General features: G+C 51.7%; 1 protein-coding gene across 1 annotated transcript; it reads left to right on the forward strand.

Annotated features, from left to right (window-relative positions):
* The first annotated feature begins 1,479 nt into the window (after positions 1-1,479).
* Tns4 (tensin 4) lies at positions 1,480-20,300 on the forward strand. Its single transcript, XM_052195537.1, has 12 exons — positions 1,480-1,952; positions 7,024-7,402; positions 9,155-9,579; positions 11,862-11,948; positions 12,227-12,352; positions 13,720-13,812; positions 14,195-14,272; positions 16,011-16,082; positions 17,134-17,302; positions 17,905-17,973; positions 18,203-18,229; positions 19,381-20,300. The coding sequence occupies exons 1-12, from the start codon at positions 1,526-1,528 to the stop codon at positions 19,520-19,522; spliced, it is 2,094 nt and encodes a 697-aa protein (XP_052051497.1). The 5' UTR covers positions 1,480-1,525; the 3' UTR covers positions 19,523-20,300.
* The last annotated feature ends 835 nt before the right edge of the window (positions 20,301-21,135 follow it).

A 21,135-nucleotide genomic window follows, 5' to 3' on the forward strand; every position in this document is an offset into this window, starting at 1 on the left:
AACTTGCTGTGTAGCTCCTCCTGCCTGTACATCCTTAGTGCTGCACCACACCCAATCCCTGGTGCTTTCTTGACTTGAGTCTGGGTATCTGCAATGGCAAAATGGACTGAGACCGGAGGCTGGGGCCTTAAGAAGGTTGAACGACCGGGTGCAGCTGTAAAAGGCATATTGGCTCTGCCTGATGGTGTTCAGAACCTGGGAAACTGCCTATGAGGAAGTCACTCTCCATGAGCCCCAATTCCTAACTCAACTCCAGAACCTTCTAGTGGTTCCTCACGCAGCACATTGTAGCTTCGTGCTCTGACACAGTAGGTGGGCGGCAAGGTTCCCAGCTGCCCGAAGGGTCAGCGTGTCCTGTTCCACCCAGCTTTCTCATTAGACTGTCCCGGGACCTTTTACCTCCTCCTCAACACCAATCCATGAGAAACAAGTATGTAGCATCAAGGTTAGACAATAGGAAGAACTTTTCACATAGAGAAGATTAAAAAGTTAGGACATTTCCCCCAGGGAGTGACTGTCAGCAGATGATGTCACTAACCAGTTCAAGACACTCTTGCGGCTCGCTCTTACCTTCAGAGTTTGAATTGTCAGTCCTGAGCTGAGCCTGTGACTCTTGGCAGAGCCTCGCTAGCCCACCCTATCCCGCCATCCCAAGCGCCTGCTTTCTGGATACCTTTGACCTCCCATCTGGCCACTGGGCCTTCGCACATGCCACCGCTTTGAACACTTCCTTGCCTCCTCATTCTCACCTGCCTCGCTCTGCTAGCTCCTTCTTTCCTACTTTTGTGTGTCCCCCTTCTCTACGAAGTCCTCCCTGCCATCATCCCCACCAGTGCCACAGAATCTCCTCCAAGTCCCTGAGTCTCCTGTGATAGTACACCTGCTCGCCTGCTTACTGACCCATTCCACCAACTAGCCTCAGGACGGGAGGTCAGACAGCAGGCAGCCTAGAGCCCAGTCCTGTCCTGACACTGGTTGCCTATGTGACGGTTGAACCGTTCTTTTTATTGCAGAATGGCATAATGTTGCTGCCTACTTCATAGGGTTGTTATAAGGACTTGAAAGGGCTTCATGAAGCTGGTAGTTCCTCATAAACAACTAGCTAACATTTATCTAGAAATATATGCATGACATCGTAAGTGATTACTAACCATCCATTACGTCACCTAACCATCCCTTTCATAGGGTTGGCTATACCAGGCATTGTCCTGAGCATATTATCAGGGTTAGTTCATTTTCTAAATGAGGAAACTAAGTCAGGGAAAACTTAATTCATTTGTCCAAACTCACACAGCCAGTGAGTGTCAGAGCCAAGAGGCCAGCAGGGTCTTTAACTGAATGAACTGATCTGTCCTTGACTGAGGACCTGGCCAGAGGCTTTACCTACAGTGGTCACTTGGATCCCACCCTCTCTCCCTCCCTCATCTTTCAGGTCCTTGGAGCCCTCGTGAGCAGGATCCAGCTCTGGGGCAGAAGAGAGGCTGCTCGGAAGCCCGAGGTAAAGCACTGGGCTCACCGCCCCGTCATGTCCAGCTCCCTGCTGACTGGAGGTCACGTGGTCAGCTTGACACCGCTTGAGGAGTCCAGGATGGCCCTGCACCCAACCCCCAGCCCTGGCCTCCCAGCCCTGTGTCCTTACTACACCACAGAGAGCTGGGGAACCCAGCCTCTGATGGCCCCCACACTCTGCAAAGGCAGCTCCAACAGGCTCCAGCAGGCCCAGCAAGCCGAGGCCAAAGCTCACTGCCTCCATCAGTGCCCTGGGGACAAGGCCTCAGGGGCCTCACAGGATCTGGACTCTTGCATTGACTTCTCCCTGGAGGCCCTCAACCAGATGATCCTAGAGCTAGACCCCACTTTCCAGTTGCTTCCCTCAGGAATTGCTAGTCCCCAGGCTGAGTCTACCAACACTGTCACTTCAAGGAACAAGAAGGAAGAACCAGAAGCCTTAGGTAAGGATTTGGGGCACAACCAAGAGGGGAGCTGGGGACAGATCTCAATCAAATAAGAGCTCTTCTACAGAATCTGAGGCACAGTGGTCCTGTCCTGTGGGGAGTACTATGCAGCCCTAAACAAGCTTCTGGCCTTTCTGATTTTTCTGTTGCACAAAAGGTATAAATGCAAGTTTCTCTCACTATACAATTCTGTCTAGGTCCTGAGTTTGGAGAAACTGATAGACTCCAGTTTCGTGTGTGTGTGTGTGTGTGTGTGTGTGTGTGCGCGTGTGTGTATGTGTGTTTTATGAGAACTTAAATATGCTTGTCTGTGTAAGCAGTTTCCCTGATGATGTGCATATAGTGAGGGCTTCCTGATTGTGGAATCCCTGGGTCTTACTTAAGCTCTTGATGTTTCTCTAAGTCTAAGTTTGATACCCTGAAGTTATCATAGGAGTTCAGGGTGGCCCTAACCCCTGTTTAGGGAACCATCTCTTGAGATAGGTCCAAACTAGAAATAGTGGGATGGATGGGAGAGACCTAGAACTCAAGAGAAAGGACTCACTGTTTAGGAGGCAAAAGCCCTGCTTTGAAGCATCTGCCTATTTCCGTGGTTTAAATTCTCCCATCCTAGCCATTTCCAAGCTACTGAGAAAATCAATCTCACTGTACCAATACAATAGCCAGATAACCTCAAAGCATACCTAATGGTAAAATAATGGGAATGTTTGTATTTTGAGTGTGTCTGCTTTTTTGGGGGGGAGGGGTTGTTTTCTTTTGTTGAGAACAGGGTCTCCAGGTAGCCCAGGCTAGTCCCTAAAACCCCGTCTCCTCTCAAACACTGCACCTGGTCAGTTTTTGTTTTGAATCTAAGTTATTTCACTATCAGTTTGCAGAATGCTATTGTTAATAATGGCCGTGTTCAGCAACCAGCCAGACAACAGTTTGAAATCTGCCATCTTAGCTCTTTAGCAAGCTGGCACAAGTTGACACTAATCTGCTTGGTCCAGTCTGAGAGAATCTGGAAAACCCTGGGTGCCAATTCAGTTTCCCGTGCATAGAAAATCTCAAGTATTCTGAGAATGCAGCTCGCAGCCGACCTATGTGGGGCAGGCTGACAGGCCAGGCCTCCAGGGGTCAGACAGCAGGAGCCGGGCTGTGCCGTTGGGATCTAGGACAAGATTCACTTACTGAGCCTTTACTGCATGCCAGGCCTTGTCCCTGTGTCGAGTACCTTCTACAGAATCTTTTTTTAAAGACTGCATCTCATGTAGCCCAGGCTGGCCTCAGTCATGCTAAGTAGTTCAGGATAACTTTGAATTCCTCCTCCTCCTCTTCTTCCTTCTGCCTTCTCCTCCCAAGAGCTAGGATTAGCAATCTTCAGTAGCTCTCTGAGATGAGAATTTGACTCCTCTTTACAGATGAACAACTAACTTATGGGCTTGAATAAGGAACCCAATTAACCTAACCACTGGGCTCAGGCGGACCTTACGTAAGCTGTTGACGTCATCGCCTCTGCATCTTTGGTTCCTCATCTATGAAATGAACAAAATAAGAGCTCTTAACCTGAAAGGATCTGTTTGTCACAAGTCGTGGTGCACTGAGCCATGGTAGAGTGCGGATTGCCTATCCTGCCAGCCCCAAGTCAGTTTAGACTCTGGGATAGAAGCCAGCACAGCACCCAGGCCGTCCTACACCTAGCAGGAGATCCTGGCCTTGCACCTCTTCCCTAGTCCTGCCAAGCCTATGAAAGGAGCTGTCTGCTTCCCCAGCAGTCAAAGGCCAGTCATGGGTGCATCACTGCAGGGAAGTGCTTTAGACCTAATTACCACTGGCAGGAGCCAGCCCAGGGTTTTAATGTTCATGCCCCAGGGCAGGGATTCCACCCGGCCAAAACCAGTTGGGGCAAGATCGGTATTAGGATGCATAGGGTGGGGTGTGGGGTAGACACCCAACCAGTGTCCTTCTCCACTGAAGGAATGATGGTAAGCGAATGGTAGAGGGGTCCCCATCCTCAGATTTTTCTGGGTACAGCCTGCCACTAGAAGCATGGGTCCATCCTTGGGGCTAGAGAGATGGCTCAGCGGTTTAGAGCACTGGATGCTCTTCCAGAGGTCCTGAGTTCAAATCCCAGCAACCACATGGTGGCTCACAACCATCCGTAGTTCTGGTGTGTCTGAAGACTGTGAAAGTGTAGTCATATTAAAAAAATAATTCTTAAAAACAATAAATAAATAAAAAGCTTGGGTCCATCCAACTCTGGGGAACAAGGAATACAAAAAACTGGCAGTGGCCAGAAAGCCTGGACAGCCCTCTGCCTTGACTCTCCCATCCCCCCCTTTTTAAACAAAGTCTTGCTCTGTAGCCCAGGCTAACCAGCAACCAGGCAACCTCCAACCTCTGCCTCTGGAGTGCAGGACTACAGGCAAACCCGTCTCCCTTGTTCTTTTTGGTAGGTGTGAACAATCCTGCCTCCGTCTGCGGTTCACATGCCTCCCAAACCTAAGAACCCCTTCCTCCTAAGACAGTGAGACTGAATCAGCTTCCCTTTAGGAACTTGTCTTCCCCTCACCAAGAATGGCAGACGTCGGCACCAAAGGCCTGCTATGCCCTCCTCAGCCTCCCCAAAGCCTGTGGGCCACTGTTGCTGGTGAGAAAGTACCCACAGGCACAGAGCACGGCATAATTCTGGGTGAGATCCCTTCCGTCCTCACATCCTCAGCATGGATTCTACCCCTACCCCCACCCCGCCCCACACACATCCCATCCATCCTGTCCTCAGGAACCAGCAGAGGCTCATGTCCTGTTTCTCCTCCCTTGATCAACCGTCATCAAGTTTGGTCATCCTCTCTAGACAGAGCCATAGACTTCCTTTTGTGAGAATTAGTCCCTGTGATGTAAGTCCCTGTGGCTGAGGGAAATCACAGTGAACTCATGTTACAGATGTGTTAACTGAGGTCAAGGAGGCAAGCTCTGGTCCTCAGTCACCCTCTACTGAGTGGCAGGTCAGGCTATTTCTAATCTTTAAAGCCCTTGTTCCTGTCTCTCTCTCTAAACTGGAATTTTCTTAGAGGCAACCTACAGGCTTCTCTGAAACTCGGCCGAGCCCCACCCCCACCCCAGAACTCGGTCAGTAGCCCCTCTTCCTCGACTCCTGTTCACCTTTCTTTATACTTGTCCTTCTGGGTTGCCATCCCAGAGAGCTTCTGGCTCCTAGACCCAAACGCCATCTCCCTTATCCTCTCTACGACCTCCCACCCCATCCTTGGAACAGGTCCCCACATCTCATTTTCCAGCAGTTTCTGCCAGGCAAGGCTGTTTGCCAGTCCCAAGGGCAGGCTGTTTAATAACTGTCTCTCCTCCCCCCACCCACATGCCCCCCCTTCACCGGCCAGGCCTGCGGCTGGCGCCTGCATCCACCCTACACTGCTGGGACTTGCCCCACAGGCCTGTAAACAGGGCTGCACCCCAGGGATGGGGTGGGAGCCTCCACCTCCCCAGCCATTCACCTCAGGACAAGGGGGGAGGTGTGTGACTCACAGCACAGAGCCCTCTCCCCCACCGACCCCCACCCGCCCTACTCAGCTCCCCTACAAGATCTTTTATGATCCATGAAGTTGGGAGGTGGGCAGGGCAGGGTGGGGGGAGAGTAACCTCACCAGGCAGAGAGACCCACACTGGAGCAGACAAGCATTAGGAAGGTCTTAAAATGGGATCTCAAAGAGTTCCTCTTTGTCTGAGAAAAAAAAAATCCCTAACATAGTTCAAGGGCAGAAATTGAAGTTTCCTCCATTCTTTCATTGGCGAGCTCACTTAACCTAGACAAGACTTGAGTTCTTCTTTGTTACTTCCGGATTATAACGTTTGAATGGAGCTGGGGTAACAGCGCAGGCAGGTAGCAACTATGTTGCATGCTAGCAATTGCCTCTCTTTGGTAAAAGTTACGCAAGAAACCTCAACTCCCACACAATCTCCAGTCACCAATTGCCTCTGTAAAAAAAAAAAAAAAAACAAACAAACGTCTGGCCTGCCCAAGGGCCAGTGTGAGGGTCAGAGGTGGTTATGGATATAAACAAAAAAATATTTAGAAAAAAAAAGTCTTTCTAAAAATAGAAGTTGGAGCTAGTGCTACAGCAGCTCAGTACAGGGCCGGCCAGGCATGCGTCGAGCCCTGGGTTCTATCCCCAGTACTCCAGGTACCACATAAAACTAGAAGCGTTGGCTCAGATCTGTGATCCCAGCACTGAGGAGGTAGAGGCGGGATTATCAAGGTTATCCTGGGCTACTTAAGGAGTTTGGTGATAGATTGTGTCTCAAAAGGGTGTGTGTGTGTGTGTGTGTGTGTGTGTGTGTGTGTGTGTAAACTGTACTTGCCAACCTCCTAGAAGAACCTCTATTACTTTCAGATCTCTCTCAGAGCACAGTGTAGTCATCCTCTTTAGCCTAAGATATCCATTGTGAGCCTGCGCCGGGGCTCCCTTTGGATTACCAAGGGCAGCTGGTGGGGACTGTCCCTTCCTTGAAGAGGTCCACCACGAGCCAGGCTCTATACATCCCGCGTTTGCTCCTCAGCACCACCCTAGGAGGCTAGGACTGGATCAAGGCTTTGCAGCTAAGGAAACTGAGGCCACGAGAGTTCTGGAAAGTTACTGGGGTGCCTCCTGGCTAGCAAGCGCTGACGTCAGGATTCACACCCAAGTTCCTGTGACTACAGAGCCAGGCTATTTCTCCATCGCCCGAACCAGCATGCCCGAGTCAGCCCACTAGCCCCGGGTGCCTAACCTAATGCCTACTTTCATCCAGGCTGTGAGGAAAGAAATGTGAACACCCCGGGGCAGGCTGGGCTCCACAGATTTGAATAGAAGAGGGATGAGACTTTTTTTTTTTTAGTAAAATGAGTGCGCTCCAGGGCTCTACCCTAGTTTCCATCCTGAGAAGCCACGGAAAGGATTCTAGAAGGGGGACAGTTTGTGTACCCCTAGTTTCCACCATCTGTGCCAGACGGTGCTCCGCCCTGGGTCTGGAGAGGAAGCACTAATTCTCTCTGGCTTCTAGGATTCAGCAGTGTTTTCTTTCTCCACTCCCAAAGATATAAAGTACATCGAAGTGACCTCCTCCAGATCAAGATGCCTTGACGGTCCCCAGCGCTGCTCCAGCCCGTGTGTCACCCCACCATTTGGCTCCCCACGCAGCGGCGGCCTCTTTCTCTCCAGGGACATCCCCCGAGAGACACGAAGTAGCAGCAGCAGCGAGAGCCTCATCTTCTCTGGGAACCAGGGCAGGGGTCCCTCTCCCCATAGTCCTTCTCCCCTTAGCAATTCCATCCCTTGCCGGGAAAGCAGGGCCTCAGGCTCCCCACTGGCAACTCCTCCAGGTTGGGGAAAGGGGCTCAGGGCCCCACAGCGGGGCAGCAGGGTCTCCGTGCTGTCGGCCAGCCCTGTATCGGATGTCAGCTATGTGTTTGGAAGGTAAGTTCTGTCTGTGTTCAGACCGCAGTTGCATGTTGCATGTAAGGCAGCACGCGCATGCGCGCGCGCGCGCGATGCGCGCGCGCACACACACACACACACACACACACACTAGAAGGGCACCCTGTTCTATGAGCAAAAGGCACATGTATGACGAGAAAAAGCATACACATTGTCTTTTCTAGTGCCACAAGCGTTTCTATCTCAAGTTCCCTTCAAAGCATGTAGAACATAATTCAGTGTGTGCTAAACTCTTGGCTTCTGTTGACCTTTTGAGAACAGAGTGCTACTTACTTTTTTTTTTTTTTAAAGATTTATTCATGTATTATATCAAACTACAGTGTAGCTGTCTTCAGACACCAGAAGAGGGCTTCAGGTCTCTTTACAGATGGTTGTGAGCCATGATGTGGGAGCTGGGATTTGAACTCAGGATCTTCAGAAGAGCAGTCAGTGCCCTTACCTGTTCAGCCATCTCTCCAGCCCAGAGTGCTACTTACTTTAAAGAGACTTGCCTGCTTTCTTTCCAGCCCTCACAAGACCCATCTAAAGGAAAGACTTCTAAAACTCAGGGGTGGGAGCTGGAGCAGTAGCCCAGTGGTTAAGAGCATTCCTCCTCTGGCATAGGACCCAGGGTCCGTTTCCAGCACCCATATGGCAGCTAACAAGCAAGTATCTGTCACTCTAGTTCCGGGGCATCCAGGGCCCTCCTCTGACCTCCACAGGCATGACACTCGCATGCATAAAACAAATAACTTTTAAAAATAAGTACATCTCAGAGGCGTACACAGACCTGGGGGACCTGAGGTGAATCTTCTAAGAATGAAAGGCTCCCCCCTGAGCCGGGTGGTGGCCCACGCCTGTAATCCCAGCACTTGGGAGGCAGAAGCAGGCAGATTTCTGAATTTGAGGCCAGCCTGGTTTACAGAGTGAGTTCCAGGACAGCCAGGGCAACACAGAGAAACCCTGTCTCAAAAAAAAACAAAATCCAAAAAACAAAACAAAGCAAAAAAACAAAAAAGCTCTCACCCCCTAACCCCCACTTCTCCATCCCATCCCCAACCCCACCCTACTCCCCCACCCCACCCCCCACCCCCACGGTACTGACAAAGCCTAGTTAGGAGGGACCAACCCCCCCTGGGCCTCATTTACAACTGTCCCAGGTCACGGTTCTTAGGCCTCACAATAGAATTGCACAACAGCCCAGCCAGCTTCAGGACAACTAAACCACAGGACCTCAGTCCCACACACCAATTCCAAAGGCAATGGTCAAAGCAGTCTCTGGCAAAGGAGCTAGGGACTCCACACACACACACACACATACACACACACACACACACACACACCCGTGCCTGCTGGCCTAGTAGAGGTGACCTCCTCCAGATGGAGCAGTCCCCCTGCATCAGTCCAGCCTGCCCCCACAGGACTCCTGAGAGTCATGGGTAGGGGAGATGCAGCCATCAGACCAGCCTGGTTGGGAAAGCAGAAAATCCAGGTCAGGCTAACCTGCTGGAGTTAATTCCCCTGGCTAGTTTAAATGATAAGAGACCCTCTAGGCCAAGGGAAGTTCTATACCCTGGTGCAGCCCTTAGAATTCAGATGAGGGTGCTCTTTGCACTGAGTTTTCCGTAAGGGTATATGCAATGTTTTCTTTGACAGGATAGGGCCCCCAGTTGGCTAGATTCTAGAACCTAGCTTTGACCCCAGGTTACTACCACCGGACACCCTAATAATCTTGTGGGCTTTTTCCTGCAGCAATCAGTCCCTCCCCAACTCAAGCCTCTCCAGCTACCCGTCATCTTCTAGATCCTTGGGAAGCCCAGCCAGCTCGTCTTCCAGCCTCCACAGCCTGGACCGAGGGTCCCAGTGTGTGAGACCTAGTGATGTCCAGGCTCCTGGTAACCTGGTACTGGGCATGGGCCAGCCCCAAGCAGTCCAGTCTCCTCCAGTGGCTAAGGAGCAGGCCAATAGCTGCCCCCCATCTGTCACCAACTCCATGGTGGACATACCTATAGTACTCATCAATGGGAGTCCAGAACCACAGTCTCCCCCAGCTCAGCGGACACCAGGACACCAGGACTCTGCCCAGCCTAGGGCTACCTCTCCCAGCCACCTCTGTCAAGCCACCAAGAGCCACAGTAAGACTCTGCCAGATGTTCCTGTCACTGCATCTCCAGAAGGTATGTTGTAATCAAATACCTCCGGCATTGCACAGTTTAGTTAAGGGGACTAGTCAAAGTCTGGGCGCGGGAGAGAGCAGGTGGCAACACCACATAACACTTTTATTGACTACCCACTGTATGCCGAGCATTGTGAGGACACAGAGATGAACACAAACTAGAAAGAGTGGCCCAAACCAAGGCTTACCAGAGAGTATTGTCATCGCAGAGGTAGCGACGCTTCATAGGTGACGATGAAGAAGGCACCTGTGAGGCGCCTGCCAGGTTCAGGCAGACAGCCTGGTAAATGGGCAATGTGATATCTGAGCTGCAGCCAGACGAATGGAGAAAGGGCATCTGTAGTGAGACTCTAGGATTTTGAGGGGTTTTTGTTGTTGTTGTTGTTGTTTTTGGTTTTTTGTTTTGTTTTTCGAGACAGGGTTTTTCTGTGTAGCTCCGGCTGTCCTGGAACTCACTCTGTAGACCAAGCTGGCCTCAAACTCAGAAATCTGCCTGCCTCTGCCTCCCAAGTGCTGGGATTAAAGGCATGCGCCACCACTGCCTGGCCGATTTTGAGTTCTTTAAAAATAGACATAGCACAAGAAAGTGTTTTTGTTTTAATCCCTGGTGTGGGATATGGGGCTGCTTTGGATTGTCAGGAGGAGCTGACTATGATTTGCCTCGTGCTCTAGCAGGGCCACGATTTTGCCAGCTGCTGATAGTTTCCACAATTGTGTGCCTGGAATTCTGGCAACTTTTCAGAGGGTGTGTAAATGCTAGATCCACAAAAGGAGAGCTGAGGTTGGTGGTTGGTGGTCATTCAGGGGAGATGCTTGTGGCTTGTTAGTAGTTGTGATCAAAAAAGAAACAAAAGGAAAGAAATTAGATTCCGGGATCTCTCTCTCTCTTCCTCCCTCCTTCCCTCTGTCTCTCTCCTCTAATTTTTCTTTCTCTCCTATCTAGTGATAGGAGATAAAACCAGGGAGATAAATGGTGGGGGGAAAAGGAGAACCCACAAAGTAGCTACAGGCATTCCTTGCAGAGATAACCTCTGCAAGTGCCTCATAGAGCACTGTGCCCACACAATGTGCACAGCGGGGAAACTCTGGAATGTTAAGTGCAGGTCAATAAGAATAGTAGCAGATTGTATGAATCCTCAAATGTCCAATTAAAACGTGGATTTTGTCCTTTGGATTATAAGGGCCATTGGGAAGGAAATCAGGGAAGATGTGTGGTCAGCAGTACAAGTTGAATGATTTACCCCAGAAGCTGCTAGGCAGAAGGGTTGCTGGGCTAGAACCAGGACTGGATGGCTAAAGTAAAGGCTGGGAAGAAGGAAACCCTCAGGCTCTCTGAGCAAGAGGCTTGGTGACTAACTGGCTAATCCAAGGAGAGCCAGAGGGTGCGTCAGTCCTCACCCTGACGTTCGTTCGTTAGCGGATGATGCTAAGTAGAGGGGGCAAACAGAATGGAGACAATACATTCCAACACAGATGGCTGAGAACCACAAAACAGCAAACACCCTCCTTCCCGGAGCCTGTGACTACAGACTTCCAAGGAATCTGAAGCAGTAAACACAGGCTGAGCCATAACATTCTCTGGACGCACACCTCCCATGCGTGAGCAGAGACCCGAGGACATTGTCCCAGACTCTCCCCCACTCAGCCATCTGCAGGCAGAGCCTGGCTCTGCCTTGGGCTTCCCAAGATTCTATATCAGCTACTCACTGTAGCCCCAGATGGGTCACTCCCATGAAAGCAACACAAACAAGAAAATGGAACCTCAGCTATGCCTTTAAAACAACAACAACAACAAAACCCCTTTATCATTGTTGCAGGGGTGGGACAGATGATTAAAAGTGGGTTCAGGAGTTCAAACTCAGGTTGTCACACCTGCATGACAACAGCTATTACCCCCTGAACTATCTTGCCAGGACCGCTGCCAGCTTTTGTGACAGGGTCTCATTCTGCAGTCAAGCTGGCTTTGTACTCAATGCAGTCCCCCTGCCTCATCTTCCCAAACTCTGGGATTACAGCCATGCACCACCAGTCCTAGTTTCACATTGTGTTAGAGATCAAACCCAGGGCCTCGTGCCTGCTAGGCAAGCCGTCTACCCAGTGAGCTACAGCTCCAGTTGGATTTTCCTCTTTGGCTTATTTGGAGAGACCCCGGAGATGGGCTCGGGAAGGATGAGCAGAATGGGATCCTTGGGAAGAACAGGGCGGGTCTCTTGCATTCTCCTAGTCCTCTCCCGGCCACCCTCTATCCAGCCTACAGAGCGCCTCTTCTCTGCCTGTCTCCAGGTCCTGCCAAGGACGTGCAGCCCACCATGAAGTTCGTGATGGACACATCGAAGTATTGGTTTAAGCCAAACATCACTAGAGAGCAAGGTAAAGCCAGAGAACAAGCGACTGAGTAATCACATCAGCAGGCAGATGTGGCCCTCGGTCATGGTTTAAAAAAAAAAAAAGCAGGTGGCAAACAGCAGCCAGCAGAAGGGTGGGTGACCTGCTAGCCTCGTTAGGAAATAAGCAAAACTTGCAGCAGAAAGTAGATTAGAGAAAGGCTTCCTGGGAACAAACAGTTGTGCGACATCTCTGTGAGGACCTATGGGGATGGGAATACAGAGTGGGAGAGTGGATCACCTTCTAACTGAAGACTGTTCCAGCAATCAATCTGCTGAGGACGGAGAAGCCGGGTGCCTTTGTCATCAGGGACAGTTCCTCCTACCGAGGGTCCTTCGGCCTTGCCCTGAAGGTGCAGGAGACTCCAGCATCTGCTCCAAACCGGCCAGGTATGCATGTGTGCACCTGTTGTTTGATCACCTTGGAGCCCCCCACCATGGTTGACTCCGTCCCAGCTTGACAGTGACTGTCAGGGTGACTCCAGGGAGAACAGTCCACCGCTCGGCTCTCCCAGCCCACCCTCTAGCATCCAGGCACCATGGAGACCAACTCTGAAAGCCTGAGATGCCCCTGCCTCCCCAGATTCCCTGCTCCACCCTTGAAAAAAGGTCCCAGCCTCTTCTCAGGCTGCTGTCTTCTGGGCCCCTCTGTCTAGCTTGGATTTATCTCCAGCAACCTAATATGACTAATAAATTTGTGGGCTTATCACACTCCCAATAGCTTATCATTCATAAAATAACTTACCACATAGCTCATCCTATGTGAGAGAGCTGATCTCGTGTGTAATCGCTAATCACATATGTGTGAAAGCATGTCACCTCCCCTATGATCTCACATGGTTGTCTGGTATCTCAGCACACATCTCTTGGGGGATCTATCAGATCTGTACCAGACCCTGTGTAAGGAACCATGCATGTGTGTAGAGGGCTCGAACACAGATGAGATAAGTCATGCCAATATTTATAATATTACAAAGTCCCAGGGTAATAGTCCCCTCACTTAAAACCAATTAGAGGGGCTGGAGAGATGACTCAGCGGTTAAAAGCACTTTCTGCTCTTCCAGAGGTCCTGAGTTCAAATCCCAGCAACGCCATGGTGACTCACAACCATCCGTAATGAGATCTGATGCCCTCTTTTGATGTGTCTAAGACAGCTACAGTGTTCTTACATATAATAAATAAATAAATATTTTTTAAAAAATCCCAGTTGGGTGTGAATCTCAGGGAGTGGTGACCTCCAAAGGGTTGAAGGCATAGAATGAGGGCGACCTTCCCCCTCCCTCGCAGCCTTGTGCTGTTAGAAAGGGTTTGAGGAGTTGGCTCAGAAGTAGAGGCATTGCCTAATGTGGTTTATAGCCACAGCATAATTCTGGGAGTGGGGGTTCAGCAACCTCCGGGGCAGGTGGTTAGGTTCCAAGGAAGTCTTTCAAGAGGCCCAGGTAGAGGAGTAAGCCGTGGTGGGTGGGGTCAGAGGCCTCTGCTACCTGTCAGAGCCAGCTCTGCTCCAGCAGGGGTGAGCTGAGAGGACATGAGGGCACCTGGGAGGGGCTGGGGAGTTCCTGAACACAGACTCCTCTGCACAAATGTGCTGGCACCTCGGAGCTGGTGAACACGGGTTTTCACATCTGTCCCTCCACAGGGAGGCAGAGGCTAGCCTGACAGCCTAAGATGGACCTGGGAGGAGTGGGCAGGACCAGGCTGGCGAGGGTCTGGCTAACACAGGAATCCAAAACAGAACTCCTTCCTTCTTCCTCTAGGTGAGGAGAGCACTGACCTTATCCGTCACTTCTTGGTCGAGTCTTCAGCCAAAGGAGTGCATCTGAAAGGAGCAGATGAGGAGCCCTACTTTGGTAAGCTTCCCCAGCCTCCCCAGCCTCCTCAACCTCCTCAGCCTCCCCCAGCCTCCTCAGCCTCCCCCAGCCTCCTCAGTTTCCCCAGCCTCCTCAGCTTCCCCAGCCTCCTGAGCCTCCCCAGCTTCCTCAGCTTCCCCAGCCTCCCCCAGCCTCCCCAGCTTCCTCAGCCTCCCCAGTCTCCCCCAGCCTCCCCAGCTTCCTCAGCCTCCCCAGCTTCCTCAGCCTCCTCAGCCTCCCCAGCCTCCTCAGCCTCCCCAGCCTCCTCAGCCTCCCCAGCTTCCTCAGCCTCCCCAGCCTCCATGCCTCCAGGCTTGGTCTCCTGCACTGTGAAGGAGTCTGGGAAAGCCCTGCTCACTCAGAGCTTTCTGCTCCCTTGCAGGGAGCCTCTCTGCCTTCGTGTGCCAACACTCCATCATGGCCCTGGCCCTGCCCTGCAAACTCACCATCCCACAGAAAGGTAAGCCAGACCCCTTGGTTTCACTAAAAAGGCTTCCAGCGGCCACTTCAACCTCGTTTATGAATTTTTTTCGGACCAGTATGACATGCACTTGTTCTGGACTGGGTCTGAGTTGCTCTGCTTCCCACCTGTGAGAATTTAAGGATGTTTGATCTCCTGAGCCTCGGTGCCACTGCCACCTCCCCACCTCCTTCTGCCCCCCCCCAACCTCCACGTGCCACACACACACACACACACACACACACACACGCAAATGAGAACAACCATCGCCCAGATTCCGTGAGATTTTTCAGGCAAGGCTTACTGCACAGTGCCTGGTTCAGAATAGACCTTAGGGCAGTGTTTCTCAACCTGTCTGGTTAAGGCTGAACCACCCGTCCACAGGGGTCGCATAGCAGATATCCTATAGATCAAGATGTTTACATTACAGTTCATAACAGTAGCACAATTACAATTACGAAGTTGCAATGAAAATAATTTTATGGTCAGGGTGTCACCACAGCACGAGGAACTGTATTAAAGTGTCGCAGCATCAGGAAGGTTGAGAGCCACTGCCTTAGAGAGTCAGTGGCCTTCTTTGAAAGGATAAAAGAGCCTAAACCCAACAGTTGACACGTCTGACGTCATTCCCCAGACATACGCCACGACCACCCCCTTAAAGCTCTTGCCTACTGCCCCATTGCGTTGGTTAGAAGTGAGGTTGTGGCCTTTACCTATAATCCCAGCACACAGCAGGCTGAGGCGGGCTGACCAGGAACAACTTAAGGCCACATAGTGAGTTCTAGTTCAAGCAGCACAATGTAACACGACTCTTTTCTTAAAAAGGCTGGGCAGTGGTGCTACACGCCTTTACTCCCAGCACTCCCGGAGGCAGAGGCTGGTGGATCTCTATGAGCTCAAGGCCAGCCTAGTCTACAGAAGGAGTTCCAGGACAAACTAGGGTTCCCGAGAGAGAGAGAGAGAGAGAGAGAGAGAGAGAGAGAGAGAGAGAGAGAGTAGAGGAGGCCAGCCATGACCAAGTGGAGAGGGGGGGAGGGGAGGAAGCCCAAGGGGCAGAGAGGTGAGAGGTGGGATGAGAGAGAGAGGGGAGGGGCAAGTAGCCCCTTTTATAGTGGGCCAGGTCTGTGGGGCGGGGCATACCTGGCGGTTGCCAGGTAAGTGTGGGTGGAGCTTAGACAGAACACCAACAGGAGGTGAGGGAGATAAAGACTCAGAAAAAGAAGGCAGGAAGAAAGAGAGGAACAAATAAATGAGACTCTAGGCTTAAGCAGCTGATTCACAGGCCGACTACCCAGCGTCCAGGCCAGCGGCCTCCTCCACAGGGGCTTCCGGTATCCTCTCAGTTGTGCAGGAGTGAAGGGGAAGAAGGGACAGGAAGAGCCAGCCCTAAACAAGTGATGGAGACAGCATCCCTACTTTAGAAACGGGGTGGGGGTGGGGGGGCTAGGGTGGGGTCCAGAAGAAGAGGCCAGGGGCTTGTGGGGACTCGATCAGCAGAAGCCGGGATCTGGGAGGCTGGGGATAGAGGTAGGAGGAGATCAAAAGCTTGCAAACCGGGTAAAGTGGTTCTCCTTTCCCTAATTGAGGCAATCACACCTGGCTTCCCAGCCTGTCAGTTCCTGGTGGTGGCGGGCGGCTGTGGGAGGTGTACAAAGGGATTCTTGAGAGCTGCTCCTCTGAGAGGGGACCACTCACTCCACCCTCTCCCCTGGGGCCCTTTCTCTTTGCCTCTGCTCAGAACTGGGAGGTGCGGAACCAGCATCGGACTCCCCCACACACGGCCAGACCTCTTGCCTGAAGATATCTGCTGGTAAGTGGCATAGGAGAGGCCAGGCTCACTGCACCCCTGGAGACCACTCCCCAGCCCTACACACACACACACACACACACACAGAGGCACACACAAAGGCGCACACACACACACAGCCCCCCCTCACACACACACACCCAGGCCCCCACACACACATATACACACAGGCCTACACAAACAAATACACACACAGGGCACACACACAGGCCCCCCCACAGGTGCACACACACACACACACACATACACATACATACACACAGGCCCCACACACATACACATACACACACACACAGGCCCACACACATACATACAGAGACACAGGCCCACACACATACACACACACCCAGGCCCACACACATAAACACACACACATGCCTACATACATTCACACACACACAGCCCCCCCACACACAGGCACACACACACACATACATACACACAGGCTTTCCCTTACTGTTTTGTTTCTGTAGCCTTAACCCACTGCCCCCTCCTCGGCTCCATAAACCCAGAGATGAGAGGCTGCCGTTGTGGCCAGTGGGAAGAGGAGAAGGGTGGGGAGGGGGATAAGCCGGAAGCCAACACCCTGGCACACACTGTACACAGATCTATGCTAGGGTCTTTCTGTGTTTGAGATTCCTGCCCTGGGGTGGTCTCCAGGTCTGGATCCTCTGTGGGGGATGAGATCTGAGTCACAAGGATTTCAAAGCCCAAGTCGTCTCCCCACTCCAGAGGCAAGCATCTGTCAATACTCAGTGACAGTGCCTATTTTGTGCCCCACTCCCCAAGGCACAAAGGCTGCCCTCCTCTCTCTCTGTGCTCACCACACAGAGCACACAGAGGGTAGGGTAGTCCTAAGTAGAGGAAAAGAAGTTTTGGTCACCTTTATACTCAAAGTCTCTATGGTGGCTCTAAAAGAATGGATTCCTGAGGAAGAAAGGCATTTTCTCTGCCCCATTCCTGCCCTTGAGTGTAGGAAGGACCAGGATCCGGTGATTCCACACACACTCTAAGAGGCTGGCTACAGATCCTGTTTGATATCTGTATTCCACAGGCTGCCACACACTATACCTGAGTTCTGTGAGTGTGGAGACCCTGAGCGGAGCCCTGGCTGTGCAGAAGGCGATCTCAGTCATGCTGGAGAGGGACGTCCTCCCCACACCCACTGTCGTCCACTTCAAAGTCACTGAACAGGGCATCACTCTGACAGACGTCCAAAGGAAGTAAGGGCCTCTCCTAGGCCCCTGGGCTGCCAGGCTAACTTAAGAGCAGGGATGGAAGGAAAGTCAAAGACAGACAGAAGTCAAAGTCCTGGATCCAGTAAGGGTGATAAATGCTGGGTGACACCTGATGAAGCCCCACCTTCCCTAGGTCTCCTGCATTGGTCCTAACAAGGATGAAGTTTGTCAGTTTTCATTGGGCGTCAATTAAGTCTTTGTAGGCCAGACACTAATGACTCCTCAGACACAGTGTGGAATGACCACATCTCTTCCCAGGACTCAATTTAGCCAGAGCCTTCCCTAATTTAACCAGGAAGGCAAGGGTAGATCAAGATGTATCTCCTGGCTTCAAAAAATGAATGGCTCTGGGGATGGGGGGGGGTCATATCTAAAGACCCCAATATAAAAGCATAAGACAGATGTATTCATGGGGGGAGAAAGACACGGGCTGTGTGTCCAGGCCCAGTAGTGAGAAACCACAACAGGTCATGAGAACCCTACCAGGACAGGTCATGGGAGCTTTCGGGGAGCCAGAAATGCGGAGATGGGGGCACACACAGGAATAAGCCCTCGCCAACGCAGCTCTCCTCTCTGCATCCACTCAGGGTGTTCTTCCGACGGCACTACCCACTCATCGCCCTCCGCTTCTGTGGAATGGACCCCGAGCAACGGAAGTAAGTTCGAGGCTGAGCTAAGCTGCGAAGTCCGTCCCAGGCCTAGCCCTCCACAGCGTCTGCTGACTCTGGCACTGCAATAGCAGAGACAGCCTATGAACACTAACGGGTCAGGGAGCAGGCCAGGCGGGGCATGGCAGACCTCGAGCCTCAGCTCCCACTGTTTGGCAGGGCCCTGAGGCGCGGAGTCCCATCCCTCACTCACTCCTGTCCTGTCCCTTTCTTTCAGGTGGCAGAAGTACTGCAAGCCTTCCAGGTAAGCTCCTACCACCACTCAGGGCTCTCAGAGGTGGCCCTGTGCCAAGGCCCCAAGGAGGGAAGCCCGGGTGTGATATCACACACCTGTAATTCCAATATGCAGGAGGCAGAGAGAGGCAGGAGGATCTCTGTGAATGTGGGGCCAGCTTGGTCTATTTAGTTAGCTCCAGGCAAGCTTTGTCTATGTAGTCAGTTCAAGGCTAGCTAGAGCTACATAGTGAGAGACAAGGTGGTGGGGGGAGAGAGAGATAGAAAGAGGGAAGGAGGGATGGAGAGAGGGAGGGAGGGAGAAAAGAAGGAAGGAAAGAAAGAAAGGAAAGGGGTTTCCATTTTGAGCTTAACAGCCAGTGTGGAACAGCACTTAAGAGACTCCCCAGGCTGGGAGGTGGTGGCGCACGCCTGTAATCCCAGCACTCTGGGAGGCAGAGGCAGGTGAATTTCTAAGTTTGAGGCCAGCCTGGTCTACAGAGTGAGTTCCAGGACACCCAGTCTGAGCCCTAGGAGTCATGCCAGAGCACAGGTTGTATCTCGGAGCTGTAGGGATGAAAGCCAAGGACACGTTGCAGTAATGGCGCTCCCAAGTCTTGTCCTCAGGAAGCCTCTTTCAAAATGAAGGAGACCCAGAGCCTGAAATAAGAGCTTTCCCTGTCTGACGGGGAGGAGCCTTCTTTCTTTAGCTGCCCCGTTATAAGGAGGTACTGAACATATTGGAGAGGGGACTCTCTGAGTATAGTGCTTGTCATTCAAGCCCAGGACACGAGGTTGGATCCCCAGAACCCAAGTAACAAGGCAGATGCCATGTGTCTGGGGAGGCAGAGACAGACAGACAGATCCCTGGCGCTCACTGGCTAGCCAGTCGAGCCAACTGGTGAGCTCCAGACTGAGTGAGATGCCTTGTCTCAAAAAGTAGTAGAGAGCAATTGAGAAAGACACCCGACCTCCACACTCAGACACAGACACACGCCAAAGTCCACACAAACGTGCATCTCACACACACGCACACACACACAAGTCACAGGACACAAGTTGCCGAAGCCAGTTGGCTTGGGGAGAGGCTTGGGTTTAGACTGAGTGTCCTCCCCATCCAACCCTCCCCTCAGGACGATGCCTCCCTAGCCCACGTCCCCTCAGACTGTCTTCTCTCACCAGGATTTTTGGGTTTGTGGCCAAGAGCCAGACAGAACCGCAAGAGAACGTGTGCCACCTCTTCGCAGAATACGATGCAGTCCAACCGGCCTCCCAGGTCATCAGCCTGGTGACTGCTCTGCTTCAGGACACAGAAAGGATGTAGGAGGAAGGGTGTTGTCTGTGTGCCTTCTCTGACATCTCAAGGGACTTGCTGGGGACATGGAACTGTGGCCACATTCATGGCCTTGGACTCAGAGGATTGATCAGTTGAACCCTCTGAAGTCACCTGCTGTGACTTCAGCAATAACCGTCACCCGGCTCTGGAGCCTCAGTCTCTTCAGTTATAAAGACACCCATCCTTAAGATAGCTCCTTCTTGGACACTCTGCTGGGAGTGCTACTGAGGCCCAGCGCATCCAAGACTCCGTATGTAAAAACTGTCTGCAAGGACCCTCTGCCTTCATTAGCCTGGATGCTCCCTACACAACAGATTGTACCAGAGACCTATGACCCCTGCCTTGTGGTAAACAGCAGGTGCTGGATCAGAACCCATGGGTTTCCTGGCTGGTACCTGGTGTTGATGCGTGCAGTATGGGGACAGATTCTATTTCCCCACACCTGTCCTTTTCCTCGACTTACTGAGGGCCTTTTGGATCCACTGGCCCAGGATTCTTTTCTTTTCAAGTGGTTTAAAGGTTTGGGGCTGAGGATGTACATAGCTCAGTTGGTTGAGAAACCGCCATGAGCGGGCCTGGGTTTGGTCACCAGCCCCACAAACCATGTACAGGGTTGAATGGTTGTAATCCCAGCACTAGAAGGCAGGAAGATCAGAAAGTTCAGGATCATTCTTAGCTACATAATGAGTTTAAGGCAGTTTAAGCTACACCACGAGACCTTGCTGAGGGAAAGAGACAGAGAAGTATATACACACACACACACACACACACACACACACACACAGTGGGGGCAGGGTTAATGTTTTCATAAATCTCAGCCAATGGTCATCAAAGCCTTTACCTGAAGAGACCACACTCCATCTCAGACCTGGGGCCATCGCTCCACAATTATGATGGAGAAGAGACCAGGCCAAGGGACTCAACCAGAGCAGACCAGGCTGCCACAGCACATGCACCCTATAATGCAATCCACTTCAGCTTGCTTTGGGGGGGGGCATCAAATGCAGCCTGCTCCAAGGTTGTCAGAGTCAAGTCTGGGTATAGAACAGGAGTGAATTTTCACACCCCTGCGTCTTCCGCTTTGTAATGAAGGTTCTGTCAGTGTGGCCTTCTCTAAGGCAGTATTCACAGTGTTCTCCCATCTTGAGATCTAGCGATTACAGTTTGTTCAACTCCTAGCTGTCTGGTGTAACATTCTGGATGCCTTGGATTTTTAGGGGTAATTTGCCAAGGTCTTGGAATCTTTTTCCCAAGAGAATGATAGACAGATCCCTGGACTCTGTTACAAGCATGGACTCTTGTCTAACGTCATCAATTATTCTATGATGTTGAATCAGGATTCACTTTGGCTGTGACCTGTTAGGCTAGCTCAGTAGAAGACCCTTGTCCCATGATCAGAAAAGACTCAGCAGTGCTCACCTTCTTCATGTCTAATCCCTCCTTCCGCACCCATTGCAAATGAATATCACCCCAAACTTCGATCTCAGTTTCTTGGTAAACAACAGCTGCCTGGCAATGCTCAAGGAGCCCACATCTGGTGGGTAGGAGAAGAGAGATTCTGTTGCTACAGTACAGATGATACAAGTATATCTCTGCCCCAG

This window comes from Apodemus sylvaticus, chromosome 10 (genome assembly GCF_947179515.1).
Source record: "Apodemus sylvaticus chromosome 10, mApoSyl1.1, whole genome shotgun sequence".
NCBI classification, from domain to species: Eukaryota; Metazoa; Chordata; class Mammalia; order Rodentia; family Muridae; genus Apodemus; species Apodemus sylvaticus.

Coding starts and splice junctions, on each gene's coding strand:
- Tns4 (XM_052195537.1), top strand. CDS start 1,526: ATGTCCAGCTCCCTGCTGACTGGAGGTCACGTGGTCAGCTTGACACCG. Junction 7,403..9,154: donor GTCAGCTATGTGTTTGGAAG/GTAAGTTCTGTC, acceptor TTTTTCCTGCAG/CAATCAGTCCCTCCCCAACT. Junction 11,949..12,226: donor AAACATCACTAGAGAGCAAG/GTAAAGCCAGAG, acceptor AGACTGTTCCAG/CAATCAATCTGCTGAGGACG.